The 20491-nt window shown below is 53.7% G+C and overlaps 1 protein-coding gene across 1 annotated transcript in view; it reads left to right on the top strand.

The window, feature by feature from the left end:
• Positions 1-20238, top strand: part of PLEKHO2 (pleckstrin homology domain containing, family O member 2) — a 32159-nt gene extending 11921 nt beyond the window's left edge. Inside the window, exons 5-9 of the mRNA XM_008567978.1 lie at positions 5593-5742; positions 9950-10066; positions 15237-15341; positions 16816-16914; positions 19237-20238. Coding sequence (XP_008566200.1) covers positions 5593-5742; positions 9950-10066; positions 15237-15341; positions 16816-16914; positions 19237-20238 — 1473 coding nt within the window. The remainder of the gene's footprint in view (positions 1-5592; positions 5743-9949; positions 10067-15236; positions 15342-16815; positions 16915-19236) is intronic.
• Positions 20239-20491: the final 253 nt, after the last annotated feature.

The raw sequence follows: 20491 nt of genomic DNA, 5'->3' as shown, positions 1-20491 counted from the left end.
GGCTGTTATTGTTCCCATTGGATAGACAGGGAGACTGAGGCTCTGGCGAGTTTGATGACTTGCTGAAAGTGGCCTGGGTTGCTGGGCTCGAACCCCGGTTACCGTTAGTTTTCCTTGCTAGCCAGGTTGGATCCTAAGGGGGCAGCCTGTGTGCGTGTTTGTCGGGGGCGGTGGTGTGTAGGTTTTGGGATCCCTGTCTCAAGGAATGTGACCGTGCTTTGGTGGCAGGAGGACTGGAGAAGTTGCTTTTTTCTCCCTTGTATAAGTCCTCGTGAGTTGCCTTTCTCCCTGTTCTCTCTCCTACGCCACATCTGTCTGAGGCCACTGTAGCCCAAGGATCAGGCTCCTGCCTTGCCCATATCCTTGGGAGGGATAACTCCCGGAGGAGCTGAGGGCTGGACCAGCAGTGCCCCTTAAGTCTCCCTTTACATCCTCAGGACACTCTTGGTCTGAGGTGGGGTCAGGCATTCTGGCCTGTGCCCTTTGCTTGCAAACTTAGTTCTTCCAGCAGCCCCATCCAGGAGTCCAGCACACAGCAAGTGCTTGATGTATGCCTGTGGAATGAATAAGTTAGGAGGGGACTGCTAGGTCTATCTTCTTATCCCCTGAGAGGGTTCCAGTTTCTGCCCCTCCCAGTCCAAGGGAAGGGGATGTGTCTTTGCCTGCGTGGGTGGAGAGGAAAGGGGAAGCTCTCTTTCTTGGGGCAATTGGCCATCTGGGGAGTCCTGGGTAGACAAGGCTGCCTGCGACCCTCTCAGTGCCCATGTCTCTACTTACAGCAGCCACTGTCCAGGAGCAGCTAGACTGTTTGTCAGGGTTCCTTTCAGGCCAGGCCCTGTATTTCTGTGGGATGGTAGATAAGTCACTTCCCCTCACAGCCTCTGTTTCCTCTTCTGTGAAATATAGGGTCTGGTCTCCTCCCCCAGACCTGACAGTATGATTGTGGCCCCTTCTCTCAGAGTAGGTGGAGGTTGGGGACAAAATCAGGACACTGTGATTTGCTGTGATTTCTTTCTTGCTGTCAAAGGTGGGGCTGCTGTTTGCCCCAGGCCCCTACTGCCAGGGCTGGGCTCTCAGGCGGTGGCCTCTCCCTTGCTCCCAGAGGTTGTGGGTCGGGATTACTCCATCGCCTGATCTTGCTCTGGCCCCCGATTAAGGGAAGTTCTCCTGGGGCCTCCTGGGCCCAGCCCAGCCCTGTGCTCCCTCTGGTCCTGAATCTCTAACAGTGCTGCTTTCTGACTCCCAGATGCCAAAAGTTCTCTGAATACCTGGGCTGTCTAAAGTCTTGCCTACTTTACTCTCTTCTGTCTCTCTCTAGCCTCACCCACTACAAGCCTCACCCACACAGCCAAGGGCTCCCTATCCCCTCCCTCCCCTTTGGCATCCCTAACTCTCCTTTCCTCCCACTTCTCCCAGTAGCTTCCTTTTGTTTCTCTAGGCCCCAGTGCCAGTCTTTGTTTCTCTAAAACACCTCTTAGATCACAGTCACCTGCTGTGCCCCATGACCCCAGATCATATTATCACTTCACTTCCACATGGTTTTTAGCCCTTCGGCTAGCTTTGAGTGTCCTCTGTGCCCCAGCCACCCTGGAACCAAGCACCCTCAGCCTCAGTAATCTCCTCTGTGTAGTGGGTTGGTAGTCTCTGACAGGCTGGGGCTTGGTGAAGAAGTGCTGGTCTGGGCATTGGACATCTGCCCACATGTCTTCTTTGGGTCTCAGTTTCCCTATCTGTGAAATGAGAGCGGTGAGTGACCCAGAAATGTATGTGCAAAAACTTTGAAAACTGCAGATATCAATGAGGTATTGTTGCTGCCTCTGGGGGTAAAGTTTGGAACCCTGGACCCAGGCTTTCCTGTCTCTGCCTTGGGGCTCTTCCCCCCTGCCCTCCAGCAGTATGCCTTCCCCTGGCTCAGCCTCCATTGGCTCCAGGTTGCCCACCTGCCCTCACCCATCTAGAGACAGGCAGGGCAGGGTCCTGTCCCAGTACTGGTTTTGTGATGTTGGGCTGATCTCTTGCCCTCTCTGAACTGCACTGCCATGGTGTGTGTCTCTTCTCATTCTCAGTGCCCTACCCAAACCCTGCCTTCTGCAAGAGCTTCCCAAAGTAACCCTCGTCCCTTACCCCACCAGAGAGCTAGGACTGGGGGATAGCTTTGAGTAAGTGCTATGTCTTAGCCCTCTCAAGCAAGGGATGCCCACCCACCCTCCATACTGGCGACTTCCCTTATCCAGGGTCTGTGTTACCCCATCAGACTGGACGTTCCCTCAGGGCCGAGCCTGTGCCTCTGAATCTCTCTGAATGCCCTGTCACAGGGCTCTGACATGGTGGGTTCTTAGTAGAGTTTGGTCAGAACATCATTGGATTTAATCACAAGGCAAAGGTTGTCATAAGCTGCTTGTGATATGAGGTGCCAGCAAGGTTTCTTCTGCTGGTCTCTCTGTCATAACCTACGTGGTGGTTTTCCCTTTTCTATGTACAGGGTTGGGGTGACCTGGCTTTTTTTTTTTTTTAATGAACAACCCAGACACCCTCCCGTGTTAGGCAAAGGGGAGTCAGGCTGGTGCCAGAGGTGCCTCAGGTGCTGCTCACAGTGGCAGGAGAGGGCCTAGGTGAGGATGATGAGAAGGGAAAGGGCAAACAGAACAGTGGTCAGCTGGTCAGTGAGGAGGGAAGGCCAGAAAACTGGGCTGAGTAGGACAAAACCCCTCCTGTGAACCTTGCCAAGGGGAGGGGCCCCTTATTAAAACTTACTGGAGCATAGCCAGGCCCCCTGGTGTGAGGGGGTCTGAGGGGCAGGGAAGGGGGCTGGGTGGAGGGTGGAGGCAAATAGGACTCTGGCCTCTAGCCATGCCTCCCCTGGGTGGCTCTTGCCCTGGCTGGGCTTTGGTTTACACCAAAAGCAGCCCCTCAGTAGTCCTCTCCTCCATTCCAAAGTGCCATCCTGCCTAGTCCCACCCTGGTCGCATCCATCCTTGAAGGCCCTGGTCTTGCTTCTCTAGCAAATCCAGTCATGGTATTTGTTGGGCACTGGTGTGCTATACCTAGCCCAGAGGTGATGGTGATCAAGGCACAAGGTGCCAGCCTTGCCCCCAGGGAGTTTCCAGCTGGTAGGAAGTTTTCATGGATCAGACAGTGTATGAGGCAGGCAGGGGAGGTCACAAATGGAAGGAGTTTAGAAAAGGGTGTGAGATCCCACAGGATGGTGAGTGGGCCCCGTGCAAAGCAGGAGGTGAGCTTGGAGCTCTGAAGTGGGAGATCGGCAGCAGCTTCACACTCCACAGTCCCCACCGCATTGTTGAAGAGAGACGAAGAGTCTGCCCATCCAGGGCACGGAGGGCCTAGGAGGTCGCCAGCAGTGCTGTAGCTGCTGGTAGAGAAGTGTGAGTGTGTGAAATGTGGGGGTGGGGTTTCCCAGTTCTTCTCTTCCAGCCCTGGGCCTGTTGATAGCCTGCAGGGGTCACTAAGAGGATTAGACCCCTGGGGGTCACATAGCTCATGGGGGCTGAACACAGGGCCTCAGTAGTGATGTAAGGAGGGGAAGTTGGGTGCATGATAGGAAGGAAAAGCCTCCTTATTCTTGTCAAAGGGCTCTGAAGCCCCTCTTCCCTTGGATAGGGTGGCTCATAACTGGTGTGTAGGCAAGCTTCCCACTTCCTCATTCCTGCATCCGGGAAGACCATTGGGACCATCCCACTTCCCCATTTCTTTTGCCATCTGTAAGTTAGGGAGAGACCCTGAGGGGGCACTCCATATTGCTGGAGCTCCTAGAGATCTGAGGCCAACAGCTGTAGTCCAGAAAGGCCTTTTCTTGAATTGGGAACCAGGCCCAGGGAGAGGGTCACTGAGAACCAGAGGTGGCAGTGACAACAACAGTAACAATGATGACAGCTACCATTTACTAAGTTTAGAGTATCCTAGCAGCTGCTTTATATGCCTTTTCTTTATTCAGCAACAAACATTTATTGAGCACTTATTGTGTGCCAGCTACTGTCTAGGCACTGGGGATACAGCAGTAAACAAAACAAAATTACCTGTCCTCATGGAATTATACTCCTTACAATTTCTACTGTTAATGTCTCGATTTTACAGATGAAGAAACTGAGGCTTAGACAGGTTAAGTGGTTTGCCTCTGGTCTGCATGACTTGGGCTCCCAAGTCCAGACTCCCTTCCACCAGAGTGTGCAATTCAAGGCAGGGTGGGGCACAGTGAGAATCAGACTGGTGCTCCCCTGCTGTGATAGAGAGCAGGGGAGTCAGCCCTGCCCAGCTCCTGATAGCTCACCACCCTTGTAACCTGTCTGGGCTTGTCCTTCTAAAGGCAGCTGTGGCCACAGGGGATCCCTGGGGAGAGGCGTGCCCCTTTTTTGAATTTTATGTAGATTTTAAGTTAGTCAAAATTAGTCACTACTAATTTCCTTCTAGCATCCTCTAGATTCTGACATGCTCTTGACTCCCTTTCTTCCACACTCCCCTTCACACTCACTACTCTGGGTACCAGTCACTGAAGCAAAGTGGTTAGCAAATTGGGTGTATTTTTATTTTCATTTTACAGATATTTCTTGAGCACCCATTATGAGTAAAAGAACAGAGCTGGGTGCTGGGGACCCAGAGGTGAACCCAATCCCAGCTGGTAGGCATGTACCTGGTGCCCAGCCAACCAAGCAGGTCATTGATGGGGCACAAGATGTCAGTGGCTGTCCTCGAGGCTCCAGGTGGGTTCAGGAGAAGGGCTCAAATTTAACTCCTGTACCAGGCTGTGGTTGGAGACAGAGTCCCTGGAACCCTCACCAGAGGGGTGGCCGCCCTGAAGTACTGCCCACTGTGGTGATAAGGACACAAGAGCCACCTGCTCTGGGACAGGAAGCATGGGTTGCAGAGTGGGTTCTGTAGGGTGGGGGTAGAGACAGATTGACATTCAGCCTGCCTGACTCCTGCCATCCTGCTGATTCTGCTTAAGTGTCCTCTCTTCTGGGAGGCCTTTCTGGGCCACCCCAACCTGGACCAGGTCCCCCACCGTCTTCTCGTTGCCCCCTGTTCTTTCCTTCGTAGCATTCCCACTGGTTATTGTGTTTATGTCTGGGTATTGATTTGTTCAGCTCCTCCCCCACACCGTGACTCTATGTGGGTGGAGTCTGCGTTACTTCCACTCCTCTATGACCTAAGCACTCAGGACAACATTAGTTGACTGGTTGGATAAACACATGGAGGCAAACTGTGGAGTCGGAAGAGCATGGGGTCAGAGAGATCTGCTTTGAGTTCTGGCTCTCTCTAGCTGAGTGACTCTAGCAAGTCGTCTGTGAGCTTTAGTTTACTGTGACATGGATAGTGATGCTGCCCCCTTGGAGGATAGCTGTAAGAGTTAAATGAGACGACTATGTGCGTAAAACATAATACAGTGGCTCCATATAAGGAGGCTGTTGCTATTACTACTATTATTATTTCTGATACTGAATTAGGAATATCTGCCTTGGGGGTTGGGGGGAAACTCCCATAGGATGATGTCATTAGGTACCCATCTCTTATGTGGCCTGTGGACTGTGTGGCCCCATGGTAGCAGCCCTCATGACATGTCCTGCTGCTCTCTTACAGGGTGTGAAGGAGGGCAGTGAGAAGCCTCAGGGAGCACGGACAGCGGACAAGGCTGGCTGGATCAAGAAGAGCAGCGGGGGCCTCCTGGGTTTCTGGAAAGACCGCTATCTGCTCCTCTGCCAGGCCCAGCTGCTGGTCTACGAGAACGAGGTGAGGACCTGCTTGGCCCTGGGTTTGGGGGTTCTGGGGCAGGGCACAAAGTGAGGACAGCTCAGACCAGCAGGAGGACTCCAGGACTGGGGCTGGAAGACCTGCTCCACTTTTGACACGCTGTGCAGCCTTGGTTGCCTAATCTCTAGGTGTCTGTTTGCAGTATGGGGGAGATACCTCTACAGGCAAATCTAGGGTTCCTGGATGAGAGGCTTTTTGAGCCAAATGTACATCTATTGTGCAAGTCTCCTCAACTTTACACCCATACACCATAACTTCCTGTCCCTGGGCAAGGTTCCATATACGTGAATGTTGTAGAAAACTGAAGCCTGCTCCATTCAGCAGTAGTAGTAGAAATAGTAATTGGCACTTATACTTTTTGGAGCTCTTATGTACCTCTTATGACATTCACAATTACTCCATAAGAGTGGTCATCATGCTCCATTTTACAGGAGAGGGTAGTGAGACTCAGGGTGGCAAAATAACTGTTTACCATCTCACAGTGAGTGTTTACATACAGAGTCAGATCTAGAGCTAAATCCAGTGCTCTTTCCACAAAGAGACACCAGCAAGTAAACTCCAAATCTTATTTTTGAGGGAAATTCTCTAAAATATGTTAAAAATTCTCTGCCTCCTTCAACAGTGGGTGCCAGCCTAAATTGAATCTTTCCCTGATGGTTCGGAGTCCCTTATCAGACTGTTCCTGTACTGCCAGACTGTACTTTTCAGCTTTTCTTTCTCCTTTAACATCAAGCTGTCAGTTGCCATTTCTGTGGTCCTTGTGCCTCCAACAGTTCTCACACCTAGTTTCAGTAGGTTTGGGATTTTGACAACCAGGGATGCTAAAATTGTGTGAATTTGCTGAGAGTCAATAAAGCTCTTGGAGAGAGGAGGAGAGGTGGTTTTTCCTTGTAGATGATACTGTTTGTGTTCAGGGGTTGAGGCTGTCTGAGGGGCCATCCACTGAAAATGGGGTGTCACTATATGCCTTTGGCAGATGAAATATAAAGGTACTTTACAAAAATACGAAGATACTTTAAGAAGTTCATGGAGGGCTGGCAGGTTAGCTCAGTTGGTTAGAGTATGCTGTTGTAACACCAAGGTCAAGGGTTGGGATCCTCCTACCGGCCAGCTATCAAAAAAAAGAAAAAAAAAGTTCATGGAAAAATGGAATTAAAAGACAATGCTGGCTGTCCGGTTAGCTCAGTTGGTTAGAGTACGCTGTTGTAACACCAAGGTCAAGGGACGGCCAGCCACCGAAAAAGAAAAAGGTAATGGGAATCTTTCCATGAACTTTTTGAAGACGGCTCACACACAGGGAAGAACTGGCCCGGGGGCAGAAGGAGGAGCGACCTTCCTCTCTTCCTCACCATCCTCTCTCAGCCTGCCTCAGGGTAGCTTGGCCAATTCATATTTGTTCCAGGCCAAGAAAGATTGGGCAACCTGGATCTAAGTGTTTAAAGGAGCTGCCTTTGAGAAGCACCTTGCCTGTCCTGCCTGAGTCCCCAGGCTCATGAGTTGGGGGTGTCAGAGCAGCAGTGGGAAGAGGGCAAGAGGATGAGAATGTCAGAAGAGACAGCCCCTCAGATGTTCTGTACTCTGCTCACACCAAATTAGGATGTGTCATAGTTGGGAATATGGCAGCAGGGGGATGTTTTTATAAATAAGGGGGTTGTCACAGCTTCCTCCAGTGCCAGCTGCCACAAGAGTTGAGTGACAGGCTCTCAGTTGCCTGCCCGTCAGGCGCTGACAGACTTGTCCTGGATTGCCTGTCCACATCTGGCCACGGCTGGAAAATAGGAAGGATTTCTCATCCCCCCAACGTGAAAAACCCAAATCACACTCTTTTAAAAAAAGTCACTGTTAAAAACCTAAATGTAATTTCAAGAACTTAGCACTTGGGGTGGGGGAGCTTGGTCCAGGGATAGGAATTGAGAAATGCTTATTTGCTCAATTCCTCTTTCTGATGTAAGGAACTAGGCAAGTGCGAATGGCTCTTGGCTGTTCACTGTCAGAAAGGCTGACATTCCAAAGATGCTGCTCCCGCCCAGTGCCTGCTGGTTTATCTGAGCTGCAGAAGCGCTGGGATGATTCAGCGTTTCGGGAGGAGAGGAGATCCAGGACAGACAGCTGTGGGGAGCTGGGTGGTAGAGATGGACCCAGGCAGAGGAGGTTGCATTCAGACCAGTGGTTGTCCAGTTGGGGGAGGCCTATAGACACAGGGCAGGTGAGCTGCTCTTTCTGGAGTAGAGCTTCTTCCCCAGACAGCTTCCCTCCTCTGGATGCCCAGGCAGGAGGAGACTTCCTGAGATCTCACTCTGGGTCTGGCACTCGTTCCACCAAACCGGTCCTGTGTATGTCCCTCTTGAGGGCTGCTTCTTGTAAGGGATTGTGGGGGGAACAGAAAGGAGAGCAGACCCACAGAGAATGGGGTAGAGAGAGATGGCAAAGCAGGGAGTTAGGACTGTGCTTCCCCATGGCTGGGCTCTGGCCCTTAGCACCTAGTTGGGTGCCTGCACCTGGCAGGTGCTTGTAGATGTTTGCATGCCCCCAATAGTAAGAGATGACCTCAGAGGAGGGAGAGCACCAAGGCCCAGAGCACCTGGAGGGCTAATTAAAACTCATATTGCCAGGCCCGTTTTCCTAAGTTTATGATTCAGTTGGGATGGGGCCCGAGAATTTGCATTTCTTTTTTTTTTTTTAAAAGATGACCGGTAAGGGGATCTTAACCCTTGACTTGGTGTTGTCAGCACCAAGCTCACCCAGTGAGCTAACCGGCCATCCCTATATGGGATCCGAACCCGTGGCCTTGGTGTTATCAGCACTACACTCTCCCGAGTGAGCCACGGGCTGACCCTAGAGAATTTGCATTTCTAACAAGTTCTCAGGTGGTGCTGATGCTGCCAGCCCAGGTGCCACACTTGGAGGACCACTGGTGTAGGGCAACCTATTGATAAGGTACTGGTTAGGAGGGCAGTGTGCTGGAAAGAGCCCGGCCTGGGAGTCAGAAGATGTGGGTTTCAGTTGGGTCCTGTTCCTTGTATTTGGGTCTGTGCCCCTAGGGCATATCACTTCACCTCCAGGCCTCATTCTGTCCATCTACGAAATGAGCAGATACTGAGGCTGTAGACTTTCAGGGTTATTGTGAGGCTCAGGAGAATCAGGGCTGTAATAATGCTTGCTCAGTGTCAGGTTTCTTGCTGTTGGACATCAGCAGGAGTTTCCTGGCTGGTCTCCAGGGTACCCTCCCATGCCCCAAATGGTCTTCTTTGGCTTCTTTGGACTCTCCAGGATGAGAGTGTGCCACAGCGACAAAGGTGTTCCAATGGGTCTCACCTGGAAGAGGGACCAGTTGACCACTGTTGAGGAGGAGCTTGTCCCAGGCAGCTTGCAGGAGAGTCACCTGATGGGTAGAGCTAGTGGAAAAAGCACTCAAGTGTCACGGCTGGCGGTCAGGAAGGCAGCCTGGCTGGTGTCCAAGGATGGCTGGAAGAGGCTGGGCATTGTCCCTGCCGCTGGCCCTTCTAATGATGAGGCCTCAGAGTGGCAGTCTGGGGCTGGGGTGGGGTAGGATGCTCTTGAAGGAGCCCTTGCCCTCTCCATTGTTGATGGCTTACAGCCTAGGGTGAGGGGGCCACTCTCCCAATCCAGGGTTCAGCCGAGGAAGATTCCAAGTGGGGGAGCCAACTCTGTGCTGAAGGTGGGGTATGTAACCCCTCATGGGCCTTGTTCACACTTCCCTCTGGCTCTTCCTGGAAAATCCCTACCCTACTCCTCCCCGCCATTTGTGACATCCTGCATCCCTCTTCTAGGCTACCTCTTTCACAAGTCTCTGTCTGGCCTATGGGCCTTCACAGAACCCCAGGCACACTTTTCTGAGTCTCTTCACCTTCTCCTCTGTTTCCTCTGGCCTTATGCACACTGTACTCAGCCCTTAGGCACAAACCCACCTCTCGGGCTATATGCGCATTTCTCATTTGGCTGGTAAGCCCTGAAGTCATTTCTCCAGCCAGCATGCACTGAGCATCATCTACCTGCCAGGGTCTGATACATCCTCTTGGTGATTGACTGGCAGCCTGAGGTCTTCCCTCTGACCCAGTGATGTCCTCACTGAGTGGGATCTGGGTCGGCGGCACGGCCTGGGTGGTTGAGGGTATTAGTGGATCTGGCTCTCACCAGCTTAGGTCCCCACTGTTTCCCTCCCCAGGACGAGCAGAAGTGTGTGGAGACAGTGGAGCTGGGCAGTTATGAGAAGTGCCAGGACCTTCGAGCGCTCCTCAAGCGGAAACACCGTTTTATCTTGCTTCGATCCCCAGGGAACAAGGTAGGGAGATGCCTGCTGCCACCTGACCTTCCTCCAGGCCAGGATCTGCTTGGGAAGACCACTCCTGGAGGGCTAAGACAGGCTGGGCACTGCAAAGCAGCTGTAGGTTTCCTGTTGAGCGTGGGCTGGAGCTCAAACCCATTGGCTGCCATAGGTTGGACCTTCTATTCATTTTGTCTCGGAGTCTCCCAGCCCCTGGTTGATAACAGATGTACTTAGAGTTCTGCTGAGAGACCTCTGCTCCCTTCTCCTCTTTCCAGGCCTTGGGGCCTCCATCTCAGGTGGCAATTGGGAAGTAGTCTTTGGGAGGTGGGGGCCATGGCCTCCCCCACACCTTGGACACAGGAGGCCCAGGGCTGAGGCAGGCGAGCTGTGGATAAGGCCTCCACCCCACCAGGCCTCCGACACTCTGATGAAGTCTGGGGCAGAAGGGAGGGTCTGGCTTCCCCTTCATCCCAGGCCTTCCTGGGTGGGCCACCCCTCCTGCTCTCCATCTTGGACTTGGGGCTGGAAGGCCTGCAGCCCCCAGCTTCCCTCCCTTGCACTTTTCCTTTCTCAGCTGCAGCTGGGGAAGGTCTCTTGCCTGTGAGCTTCTTTCCCTGAGACATGCTGTGTGTGCAGATGAAGTCTGCTGTTTGCACCACTTTTCTCTGGCAGGGAGTGGAGTGGGTGTTGACACATGGTGTTACTTTCACAGATGTCAGGAGGGAGTTCAGATTGGAGGCTGGCGTGTTCAGCACCAGCTGGGCCATGCCTTGCCCTGTCCTCTGCATGTCACGTGGAGCCTTGAAGAGTGGGCTGAGTCACAGAGGCTGGGGGTTGGGGAGCAGGTCTGGTCTGGGCCTACTGGAAGCCATTCTGTTTCTGCCTTAGCTCTAGGGGCCAGGAATCCAGTCCTCTGTGATCCCCAGGGCCCTGGACCTTGGAGGAGACCATGATACTTTACTCATTAACCCTTTGTCCTACTCTGCAAGGGCTGGGGACAAAGAAGCAAGACAACAGTGGAGGGGGCTGTGGAGCTCTGGTACTGGGGAGCTGGAGGATGTACCCCACAGTAGGGGCAGATTTATAGTGTCATGAGGGTTCATGGGGCTGGGCCCAGGTTTCACTTGACATCTCCTGCTTAGGGATCTTTGAGGACAAGGAAAGTCACACTGTGGTCTTTCATGCCCTGGTACCCTTACCTGGTCTGGAGCCCGCTTCCTCTCTGAGTGGGTGCTGTATGTGTGTTTGAGAGAGATGCAAAGTGCATTTCATGTGAAGGTCTGACCCTATTTGTCTGGCCTATGTGTGCACTTCTTTGTAGGCAGGTGAGTATTCGCCTGGCCGTGGGTCTGTCTGGGTGTGTGTCTCCTAGTGTGTTTATGTGGATGTGGTGTGGAAGGGTGTCTTGCCTCTGTCCTCTGCCAGTGCTGGTCTGTGGGCCACTTCCCTTAGCCAGCTCTGAGAATCAGCTGGTGGTGGACTAGGTGGGTTGGGCCCAGCTCAGGGTGGGACATCACTTCAGAGAGGCATGTTTGTGCAGCTGCATTCTCCACTGCTTCGTCCAACACCCTCCCTCCCAGCCCCCAGCCCTGCCAAGAGTTCAGGTTGGCTCTGGGTGACTCTGAGATCAGGACAATCAATCGGGAGATAGTGCTGTGGAGCAAGTGGGGGCTGCAGGGTAGAACAACACACCCTGGTTCCAGCTCAATGGCCCTCGCCACCCCAGGAACTCACCCAGAGAGTGGGGGCTCTCCAGAGGTCAGATGGTGGCCCTGGCCCAGAGCACCACATCCCCCTCCATCCTGTCGCCCTCCCTTCTTATCGCTCTGGGTGTTCCCCATCCTCAGTGAGGCCTCCAGCCTTCAGGGAGGTCACATGACCCCGGCTGTCTGGTCCTGAGGCCGCCTTTTTTTCCCCTCTAATCAAATAAACAAAGACTCCAGTGTCTTGCATACCCCTCTCCCCCTGCCTCTCCATCTCCACACCCCTGCCCATGAGGTCACAGGCGGACGCTGCCAGGAAGCTGGGTGGCCACTGCTGGGCCTTGCTGCCCTGCCGGTCTTGGCCAGCTTGGCCCTTTCCTCTTTCCTGCCTCCTCTTTTCCCTCCACCCTTTTTCCTCTCTGCCATTTTGTCCTTTCCCCTTTCGCAGGCCTTGTCGGCCTATTCTGTTGCCAGTCTTTGTGGCATCTAAGCTCCTAGCAGGGCCTATGGCCCTGCAGCTTCTTGGAATAACTTGTGGTGTGACCTGTGCAGCCTGTGGCTCTTCAGTAGGCAGGTGGGGGTAGGGCCAGAGGTGTAGTTTCTTGGATTCTAATTGTCCCTATTCTGATCATCCTTGTGGAATGTTTGGTAGGGCTGGGTCCCATATAACCTATGGGAGCCCTTTGGCCAGCATTGTAGGTCTTCCTTGAAGCTGTTTCTCTCCCAGGGTAGCAGAAGCTGTCAGAGGCCACCACCCTCCCTGCAGTCTGCTTCAGGTGGGCTGGCCAGTGGGGAAGGGGCCGAAGCTTGAGTTGGGTCCAAGTGTTCTGTTCTTGTCCCTTTGAGGCCCAGAATAGTGGAGGGAGCAGAACTTGGCGATCTGACTCCCAGGCTCTTGCTCTGCCCCTCAGTAGTTCCATTGGCTACTCACTCAGTTGTGTGCTTCTCAAGCTCTCTGGGATGCTAAGTTCTGCACCAGGCAGGGGGCCCCCCAGCTTGCAGCCTGTGAACAGGAGCAACAGCTGGGGTCAGAGAGGCTGGCTCCACACCCCCTGCTTGGCAGTTCCCATCACAGGACTGGGTTGCCTTTGCAGACCCTGGGTGCAGTGTGGTCTCTCCCTGAGCCCCCAGTAGCCCTGATGGCTAGACTGAGAGACAGTTGCCAGGGTGCCCTGGGTTTCTGACTTAACTGCAAATCTGCTGCCAGGATCGAATTTACCCTGGTCATGCAAATGAACATTTGGCTGTGTCTGGCATTGGGGAGTGGGTGGGACCCAGGGCCTTGTATGAGAGGAGGCAGCAGCAGCCGCCAGGAGGAAGTTATATAATGAGGATGCTGAGGGGCCAGGCGACTGCTGCAGTGTTACATAACCGGGAGAGTGGCGGGAGGGAGGGCGCCATCTAACACCAGGGTGGGGGATGGGCAGGCTGGCGACCGCCAACAAAGAACTAGGACATCTTGAGGTCAAAGAGGAGGCAGCGGTCCAACACCAGGGCAAGGGAAGGAACCTTGAGCCGGTTCATTCATTTATTGGCTCATTCATTCAGTAACTGTTTACTGAGTATCTACTATGCGCCAGGCCCTGGCTTTCATCATATTTAATTCCCTCAGCATTGCTTTATAGTAGGCAGTATCATTCCATTTTACGGATGAGGAAACTGGGACTGTTTTGTCCAAAAGGAAGGCAGCGGTGTTATTCCTGTTCCTGAGCATTCACTCTGCTCAGCTGCAGATTCAGCACTTTATTTTATTTATTATTATTTTTTTTTTTTAAAGATGACTGGTAAGGTGATCTTAACCCTTGACTTGGTGTTGTCAGCACCATGCTCACCCAGTGAGCTAACCGGCCATCCCTATATGGGATCCGAACCCGTGGCCTTGGTGTTATCAGCAACACACTCTTCTGAGTGAGCCACAGGCCGACCCCATCAGCACTTTAGATACATCATTTTCCCCCAATTTTTAAAAATTGTGGCCAAATACACATAAGATAAAATTTACCATGTTAACCATTTTTAAGAGTAGTTCAGCGGTATTAAATACATTCATGATGTTCTGCTCCCATCACCACCATCTCCCTAACTCTTTTTATCTTGTAAATCTGAGACTCTACCTATTAAGCAGTAATGCCCCATTCTCCCTCCCCACAGCCCCTGGAACCCACCATTCTACTTTATGTCTCTATCAGTTTGATTACCCTGGGTACCTCATATAGGTGGAATCAGGCAGTCTTTGTCTTTTTGTGACTGGCTTATCTCATTTAGCATAATGCCCTCAATGTTCATCCATGTCATAGCATGTGTCACAATTTCCTTCCTTTTTAAGGCTACTGAGTAATATTTCTGTTTTTATTTTGTGTTGGTGGCTGGCCAGTATGGGAATCTGAACCCTTGACCTTGGTGTTATGAGCACCATGCCCTAACCAAGTGCACTAACTGGCCAGCCCTGAGTAGTAATATTCTGTTGTATGCATACTCCACTTTTTGCTTATCCATTCATCCATCGATGGACACTTGGGTTGCTTTCACATTTTAGCTATTATGAATAATGCTGCTATAAACATGGATACACAAATTGGATACATTATTTTTTAAATGTTCATGGCTCTTTGAGGCAGGTTGTGGAGGTATTGTCTTTTACAGATAAGGAAACTGAGGCTCAGACAGCTGTAAGTGGTGGACTGTCCAGCTCAGAGCTCTGCTATTCTGTCTACCACACCAGGCAGCCCCTCAGTTTGCATGGCCTTCCTCCTTCCTCTCATTTCCTGGCTGGCTGTTGGGCCTGGAGGGGACAGGCCTCTCTGAGCTGCCCTCTGATTCTAACATAGGAGCTCAGAGCTCCTGCCTGAGATGGGCAGGTGAAGAGTGGGGAGTCAGGAGTCATGGGATGTACTTTAGTTCACCTTGGCTGAGTTCCATCCCATCTGCTGAGCCTCAGTTTCTTCATCTGTATAATGAGATTGGAATTGACCCCCACAATGCCTTTCTCTTTTACAGTCCATGATTGAAAGCCAGAAAGGAGACCCTGGGGCTTTACGAGTCCAGAAATATTTTTAGTTGAGGCCAGGGCTGGGCGTGGGACTCAGTGGGGAGCTGAGGGTGGCCCTGGGTCCAGTGGGCCCTCATGTCTGTCACCTCTGTCATTATATTCAGCCTGGTGTGACTGTAGACTGAGACTGTTCTTACTTTACTAAGAAAACTGAAGCCCAGAGATCAGGCAGCTGACCTGGAGGAGTCCAGTGGAGTTGGACCAGATCTGGACTGTTTCCACAGTGCAAGGCTGATTCTCATCCAAGCCTCTGGCAGCTGCATGCTGGGGGAGAGCCCCTTTTCTGCTGGATCTTTCTCCTCCCTTGCCCTTAAGCCTGGTGTAAGACCTGTTCTAGGGGTCATTTTGGTTTGACTTTAGGATCTGGGGTGGGAAGTAAGACCCCAAATATGAGCCCTGTTAATGCTGTCCATCCCACTTGTCTCCTCCACAGGTCAGCGACATCAAATTTCAGGCTCCCAGTGGGGAGGAGAAGGAATCCTGGATCAAAGCTCTCAATGAAGGGATCAACCGAGGCAAGAACAAGGCTTTTGACGAGGTACAATGCAGTCCTGTGGACTCTATGTCCCCTTCTCCACCGTGTGTGAACTAGGAGAGGACCCTGCCCCACCTCATCCCTGACAACCCCTCAATTATGTCACTGCTACAAATGTTGGGGCATCTGCTGTTGTCACAATAGCCCCTCAAAGTAGGTGGTGGCATTGCATTTTATAGATGAAACTGAGGCACAAGGAAATTAAGTAAGTTGTCTTAAATTAAAAAGCAGGTAAGTGGTGGGGTAGAATTTAACTGGTGGCAGCTGCACATCATTTCCACCCCAGCCTCAGCTGACAACAGCTTGTGGGTCCAGGCTGGAGAGGGCGGGAGGTGAGTAGAGAGCTCCTTTTTCGGTTTGCCCATCAAGTCCGGCCTGACTCCCAGTCCTAGGCCTCCTTATCTGTCTGCAGTGACCCTCGGCCCTGCAGATCTCAGCTCCCTGTGTGTAGTGGTGGCTCTAGCAACAGTGACCACGATTAGGCTTGGGGCAGGCAGGGTGTCCCATGGGGCCAGGATATCCTAGGGAGGATTTGTTTTTGACATCATGGATCCTTAGCTATTTGGGCTAAAATGGACATGAGGGCCACCTGGAGAGTCTTCTTGGATTGCGGAAGACTGAGGCTTGAGGGGAGTGAACCTTCCCAAGCAACTTCCCTCTTAACCCTCAGGTTCCCTGACTCGCAGCCCATGGCTCCTATGTTGTGTCCTATGTAACAAGGTGTCATGCTCAGCCCTTCGCTACCTAGGGAAAGTGTTCCCATTTTGTGGGAGAGGGAGGATGGGACATAATGTGGCGATTGGGGAAGGCCAGGAGCCATGGCTGGGCCTTAGCCCACAGTCTGGGCAGAGCAGGGTCCACTCCTACTGAAGAGCAGAGAGAGTTGGCCCCCCAGGTGGGCCTGAGACTCTACTCTCCACCATAGGGACAGGCCACTCCAGCGTTTAGAGTCCAGATCTCCTATATGAGTCTTACTCTGGGGCTTCCCAGCTATTCCTGACTCCCTTTCCTTCCCCTCAGAGAGGAGATGCTGCCCTCCAGACACCCAGGCCCAAGGGCAAAGTTCCTGCTCTTGCCTGGGCTATCCCCAGGGATCCTGGGAGAGTGGCAGAGGCCAGGACAGACCTTTTCTCCCAGGGAATTGTGGGCTTTCTTCTCTCCCCTCCTCCCACTGAGCCCCGAAGCTGCCTCAGGGTTGCTTATATATTTGCAGTAGACTGAGGAGCAAGGACTGATAGCCCATATTTGAGCAGGAAGACTGAGGCAAAGAGGGCAGCTGCAGGGAGAGGGAGAGCCTCAGGCTCTGCAGAGAGACCGCCAGTGGCAGTGCAGGGACATGGAGAGAACCAGGGAGACTCCTCAAAGAGAGAGAATGGTGGGGTGCTGACCATGCCTCTGAGTCAGGTTGATGCCTGGGTATTTCTCTCTCTCTCTCTGAGGCTTAGTGGGGGCTGACCTGGTTTCCTCTCCTTCTCAGGTAAAGGTAGACAAGAGCTGTGCCCTGGAGCATGTGACCCGGGACCGGGTGCGGGGGGGCCAACGGCGCCGGCCACCAACGAGAGTCCACCTGAAGGAGGTAAGGCCTTTTCCCCAGCTCAGACAGTGGGAGGTCGGGTGAGCCTGGGACCCCAGCTCCTTAATGTGGCAGCCAGGCTCGGGGCTACTGCTTTCCTGAGGACACTGGGTGTTGGGGCTTCCTGAGTGGTATGCAGGAAGTGTGATGGAGGCACCTGTGTTATATGTGCTCAGGATGTAGATGTCCCTGAGCCCATACGTAGCCTTTTTCATTCGTTGATTCCACACACAGTTCTTGGCCAGAGTTGGTGGCAGAGGGAAACTGAGGCCCATGAGACTAGTCCCTGTCCCTCAGAGCTCAGTCTCCAGCTGGAGAACAGACCTGTCCACACACTGTCCCAGGCAGAGCTGTGTCTAGTTTTAGTACTAGAGGAGGGCACTGGGAGGTCAGGACAAGAGGGACCACAAGGAGCCACTGGCATCTGAACTGACCCTTGGAGGACAGGAAAGATTTCTGTTGGCAGACTTGGAGTGGGGTATTCCCAGTGGAGGGAATGGTGTGAGTGGAGTCACGGAACAGGATGGTTCAAGGTGTGCTGAGAGCTTGGGAGATTGGTCTGGGAAGGCGGGGTTTGGGGGAGGAAATTGTAGAGGTCTTAAAGTCAGGAGCTGGGAACAGGATGGAAGGGAGCGTTGCAGAGGTCAGTGTGAGGCCCTGGGTAAGGTGGGTTGGGTTGAGAGAGAGAAAGGTGTGGGGGTGGAGAAGGAGAGGAGGGAGGCGGGCCTTCTAGGGTCCAGGAGGGGATGAAAAGGGGATGGGGAGACATTGGGAAGCAAGAGCCACCTGGGATTCTGTTTGAATATGGGGATTGGACAGAAAAGGAAGGCTGTCAGAGGAGCCCAAGCCTGGAGGCTGGGCGAATGGAGGCCCTGAGCACAGGGAGTTTGGGAGGAGGTATGTGCAAGGGGGAGGGGGAAGGGAGGAGCCTTTTTCAGGCCAGTGGAGCTGATGAGGGGAGAGGTTTTGGAAGTCAGGAAAGAACCTCAGCAAATGCTGTGTGTGGGGGTTGGAGGGGGCTAGCCAGCAAGGAGCCAAGGAAGAGGGAGCCAGAGAGAGATGGGCACGGGACCCAGGGGCCACCAGCCAGCTTGGCAGCCACAAGTCACAAGGGCAGCACTAAGGAACAGGCAGGTGGTGACCTTTGCAGCAGATTTTTCTAAGAGGAGTCAGCTCAGGGCTGTCGTGGGGTACAGAGCTGGGGATGTTGGAGGGAAGAGGGGATCATGGGAGGGAAGGACCCAAGGTCATCAGAGGGTTTGTTTTTGAGAAGAGGCAGCCTGTTCCTGTCTGTCAGCTGAGGGAAAGGAGCCTGCAGAGGAAAGGATCGAAGTGGCCAGAGAGAAAAGGAACGCCTGAGGGTGGAGGCTGGGGCAGGGCCGGCCTTGGAGGGAAGGGCCCTCTGAGGAGGAGGAGGAGGTGTGTGTGTGTGTGTGGGGTGTCTCTGTGGTGGTCCCCAGTGACTGAAGCATATGTCAGCCAGATCATTGGTACATGTAAAAGGGAGTGAGAGTCCCAGCCAGGACCCTAACTATCTGAAGGATCTTGGAAAAGCCACCTGCCCAGTCCTTCTCCGGGGCGTCTGGGAGGGTCCCCATAACTGTGGGGCTGCTGGGTGTCCCCGCAGGTGTCTGGAGCTTGTTGGGGGTGGGGGACAGTTGCCTGCTTGGTGCGGCTGTTCTCCTCTGGCAGTCAACTGTGCCCTGAGACCACATCTGATGATGCGAGGAGAGCAGGCACAGGCTGCTGAGCAGCTGAGCAGGGGCTGGAGAGGGGCTGGCAGATCAGACAGAGGTCTCCAGGATGGGCAAGCAGAAGCGAGTGAGCTTGAGACAACTCGGGAGACCTGTATTTGACTCCTTGTCCTGTCATCATTTGGCTGTGGGGATCCTGGGCATGGTGGGGGGTGGGTGGGTTGCAGATGAGCGACCCTCCCAAGGCCATACAGCTAGGTAGGGGTCAGAAACAGGGCTGGAGCCACGTCCCCTGCCACTCAAGCCATCACAGTTGCTACTAAAAAGAGTGGTCTCTCTCACCAGCTGGAAGAAACCAGGCTGGGACTCCGAGAGGACACCCTGGCTCTGACTTCCTGGCCTATGACTCCAAAACAGGGAATTCTGGGGTGAGGGAGAGGAGAGGATTCATCAGGATACTCCTTCAGCTTCAGATCCAGTAGCCTTGGAAGCCAGAGCAGAGGATGTAGGGGGCGGGGGACTGGGGACCTGGGCAGCCTGGCGAGGAGGGCTTGAGAACGCTTGTAGGTGGGCACACCTGACCCAATGGTCAGTCAGTCAAGATGACACCCATATGCTGTCCCCCCACCAGGTCGCAAGTGCGGCTTCTGATGGGCTTCTGCGCCTGGACCTCGATGTTCCAGATAGTGGGCCACCCATGTTTGCCCCAAGCAATGATGTCAGTGCAGCCCAGCCCCGGGAGACACCCCGGCCCCCCATGCCTCCTGCCAAGTCTTCCCCAGTGCCTGAGACGACCAGCCTTGGTGACGGCATGCAGAGAGCCCCAACCCCTGTCTCAGCAAGCCCTGAGGCCCACCCTGAGATCCAAGGGGACTCAGAGACCCCAGCAGGGGAGGACAGTGGTTCTGAGCAGCTCCTCAACAGCATCCTGCCTGACAGACTGAAGGTGAGCTGGGAAAACCCCAGCCCTGAGGAGCCCTCTGCTCCAGAGAAAGCAGAACCGTCCCAGGTACCCCATTTGGAGACTTCTGAGGCTGTCCCCAGGGAGGGTGGGAAGCCCCCTACACCTCCACCTAAGATCTTATCAGAGAAACTGAGAACCTGCATGAGTGGGATGGAGGCTTCTGGGCCAGTCCAGAATCCTCGGGCCCCTGAGACCTCTGCCCCAGGCTCAGCACAGGTTTCAGTGAATGGCGTCGATGACAGTCCTGAGCCTGCCAAGCCATCCCAAGCTGCAGGCATCCCAGGAACTCCCCCAAAGGATGTGGCCACATCCTCAGCACAGCCCCTCTGGGAACTGCCACCTCAGCTCCATCCACGCTGCTCTTCCCTTGGAGACCTGCTTGGGGAAGGCCCCCGGCGTCCAAGGCAGCCCAGGGAACGGCTGTATCGGGCTCAGCTGGAGGTGAAGGTGGCCTCAGAACAGACGGAGAAACTGTTGAACAAGGTGCTGAGCAGTGAGCCGGCCCCTGTGAGCGCCGAGACCTTGCTCAGCCAGGCTGTGGAGCAGCTGAGGCAGGCCACCCAGGTCCTGCAAGAAATGCGAGATTTGGGAGAGCTGAGCCAGGAAGCACCTGGGCTGAGGGAGAAGCGGAAGGAGCTGGCGACCCTCTACAGGAGAAGTGCACCCTAGGCCTGCGGGGCTGGGGTGAGGTCCCTCCTGGCCACCTGTCCATCAAAGCCCAGCCCTGCTGAGAAAGGTCCTTCTGCTCAGGCTGTAGAAGGACCACTGGGCATGTCAGGGTTTGACCTGAAGAGACTCCTGGTGTTTTTCCTGCACTGCCCTGGCCAGTGGTGCCAGGTGCCACCCAGGGCCATTGTCTGGCTCTCTGGCCCATCCCCTGAGCTCTGGACTTGGGCTGGGAGCACACACTTGGGACCTATGT

The sequence above is a fragment of the Galeopterus variegatus genome, unplaced genomic scaffold, assembly GCF_000696425.1.
Source record: "Galeopterus variegatus unplaced genomic scaffold, G_variegatus-3.0.2 Scaffold360, whole genome shotgun sequence".
Taxonomy (NCBI): domain Eukaryota; kingdom Metazoa; phylum Chordata; class Mammalia; order Dermoptera; family Cynocephalidae; genus Galeopterus; species Galeopterus variegatus.
This window is presented reverse-complemented; position numbering and strand designations above follow the sequence as displayed.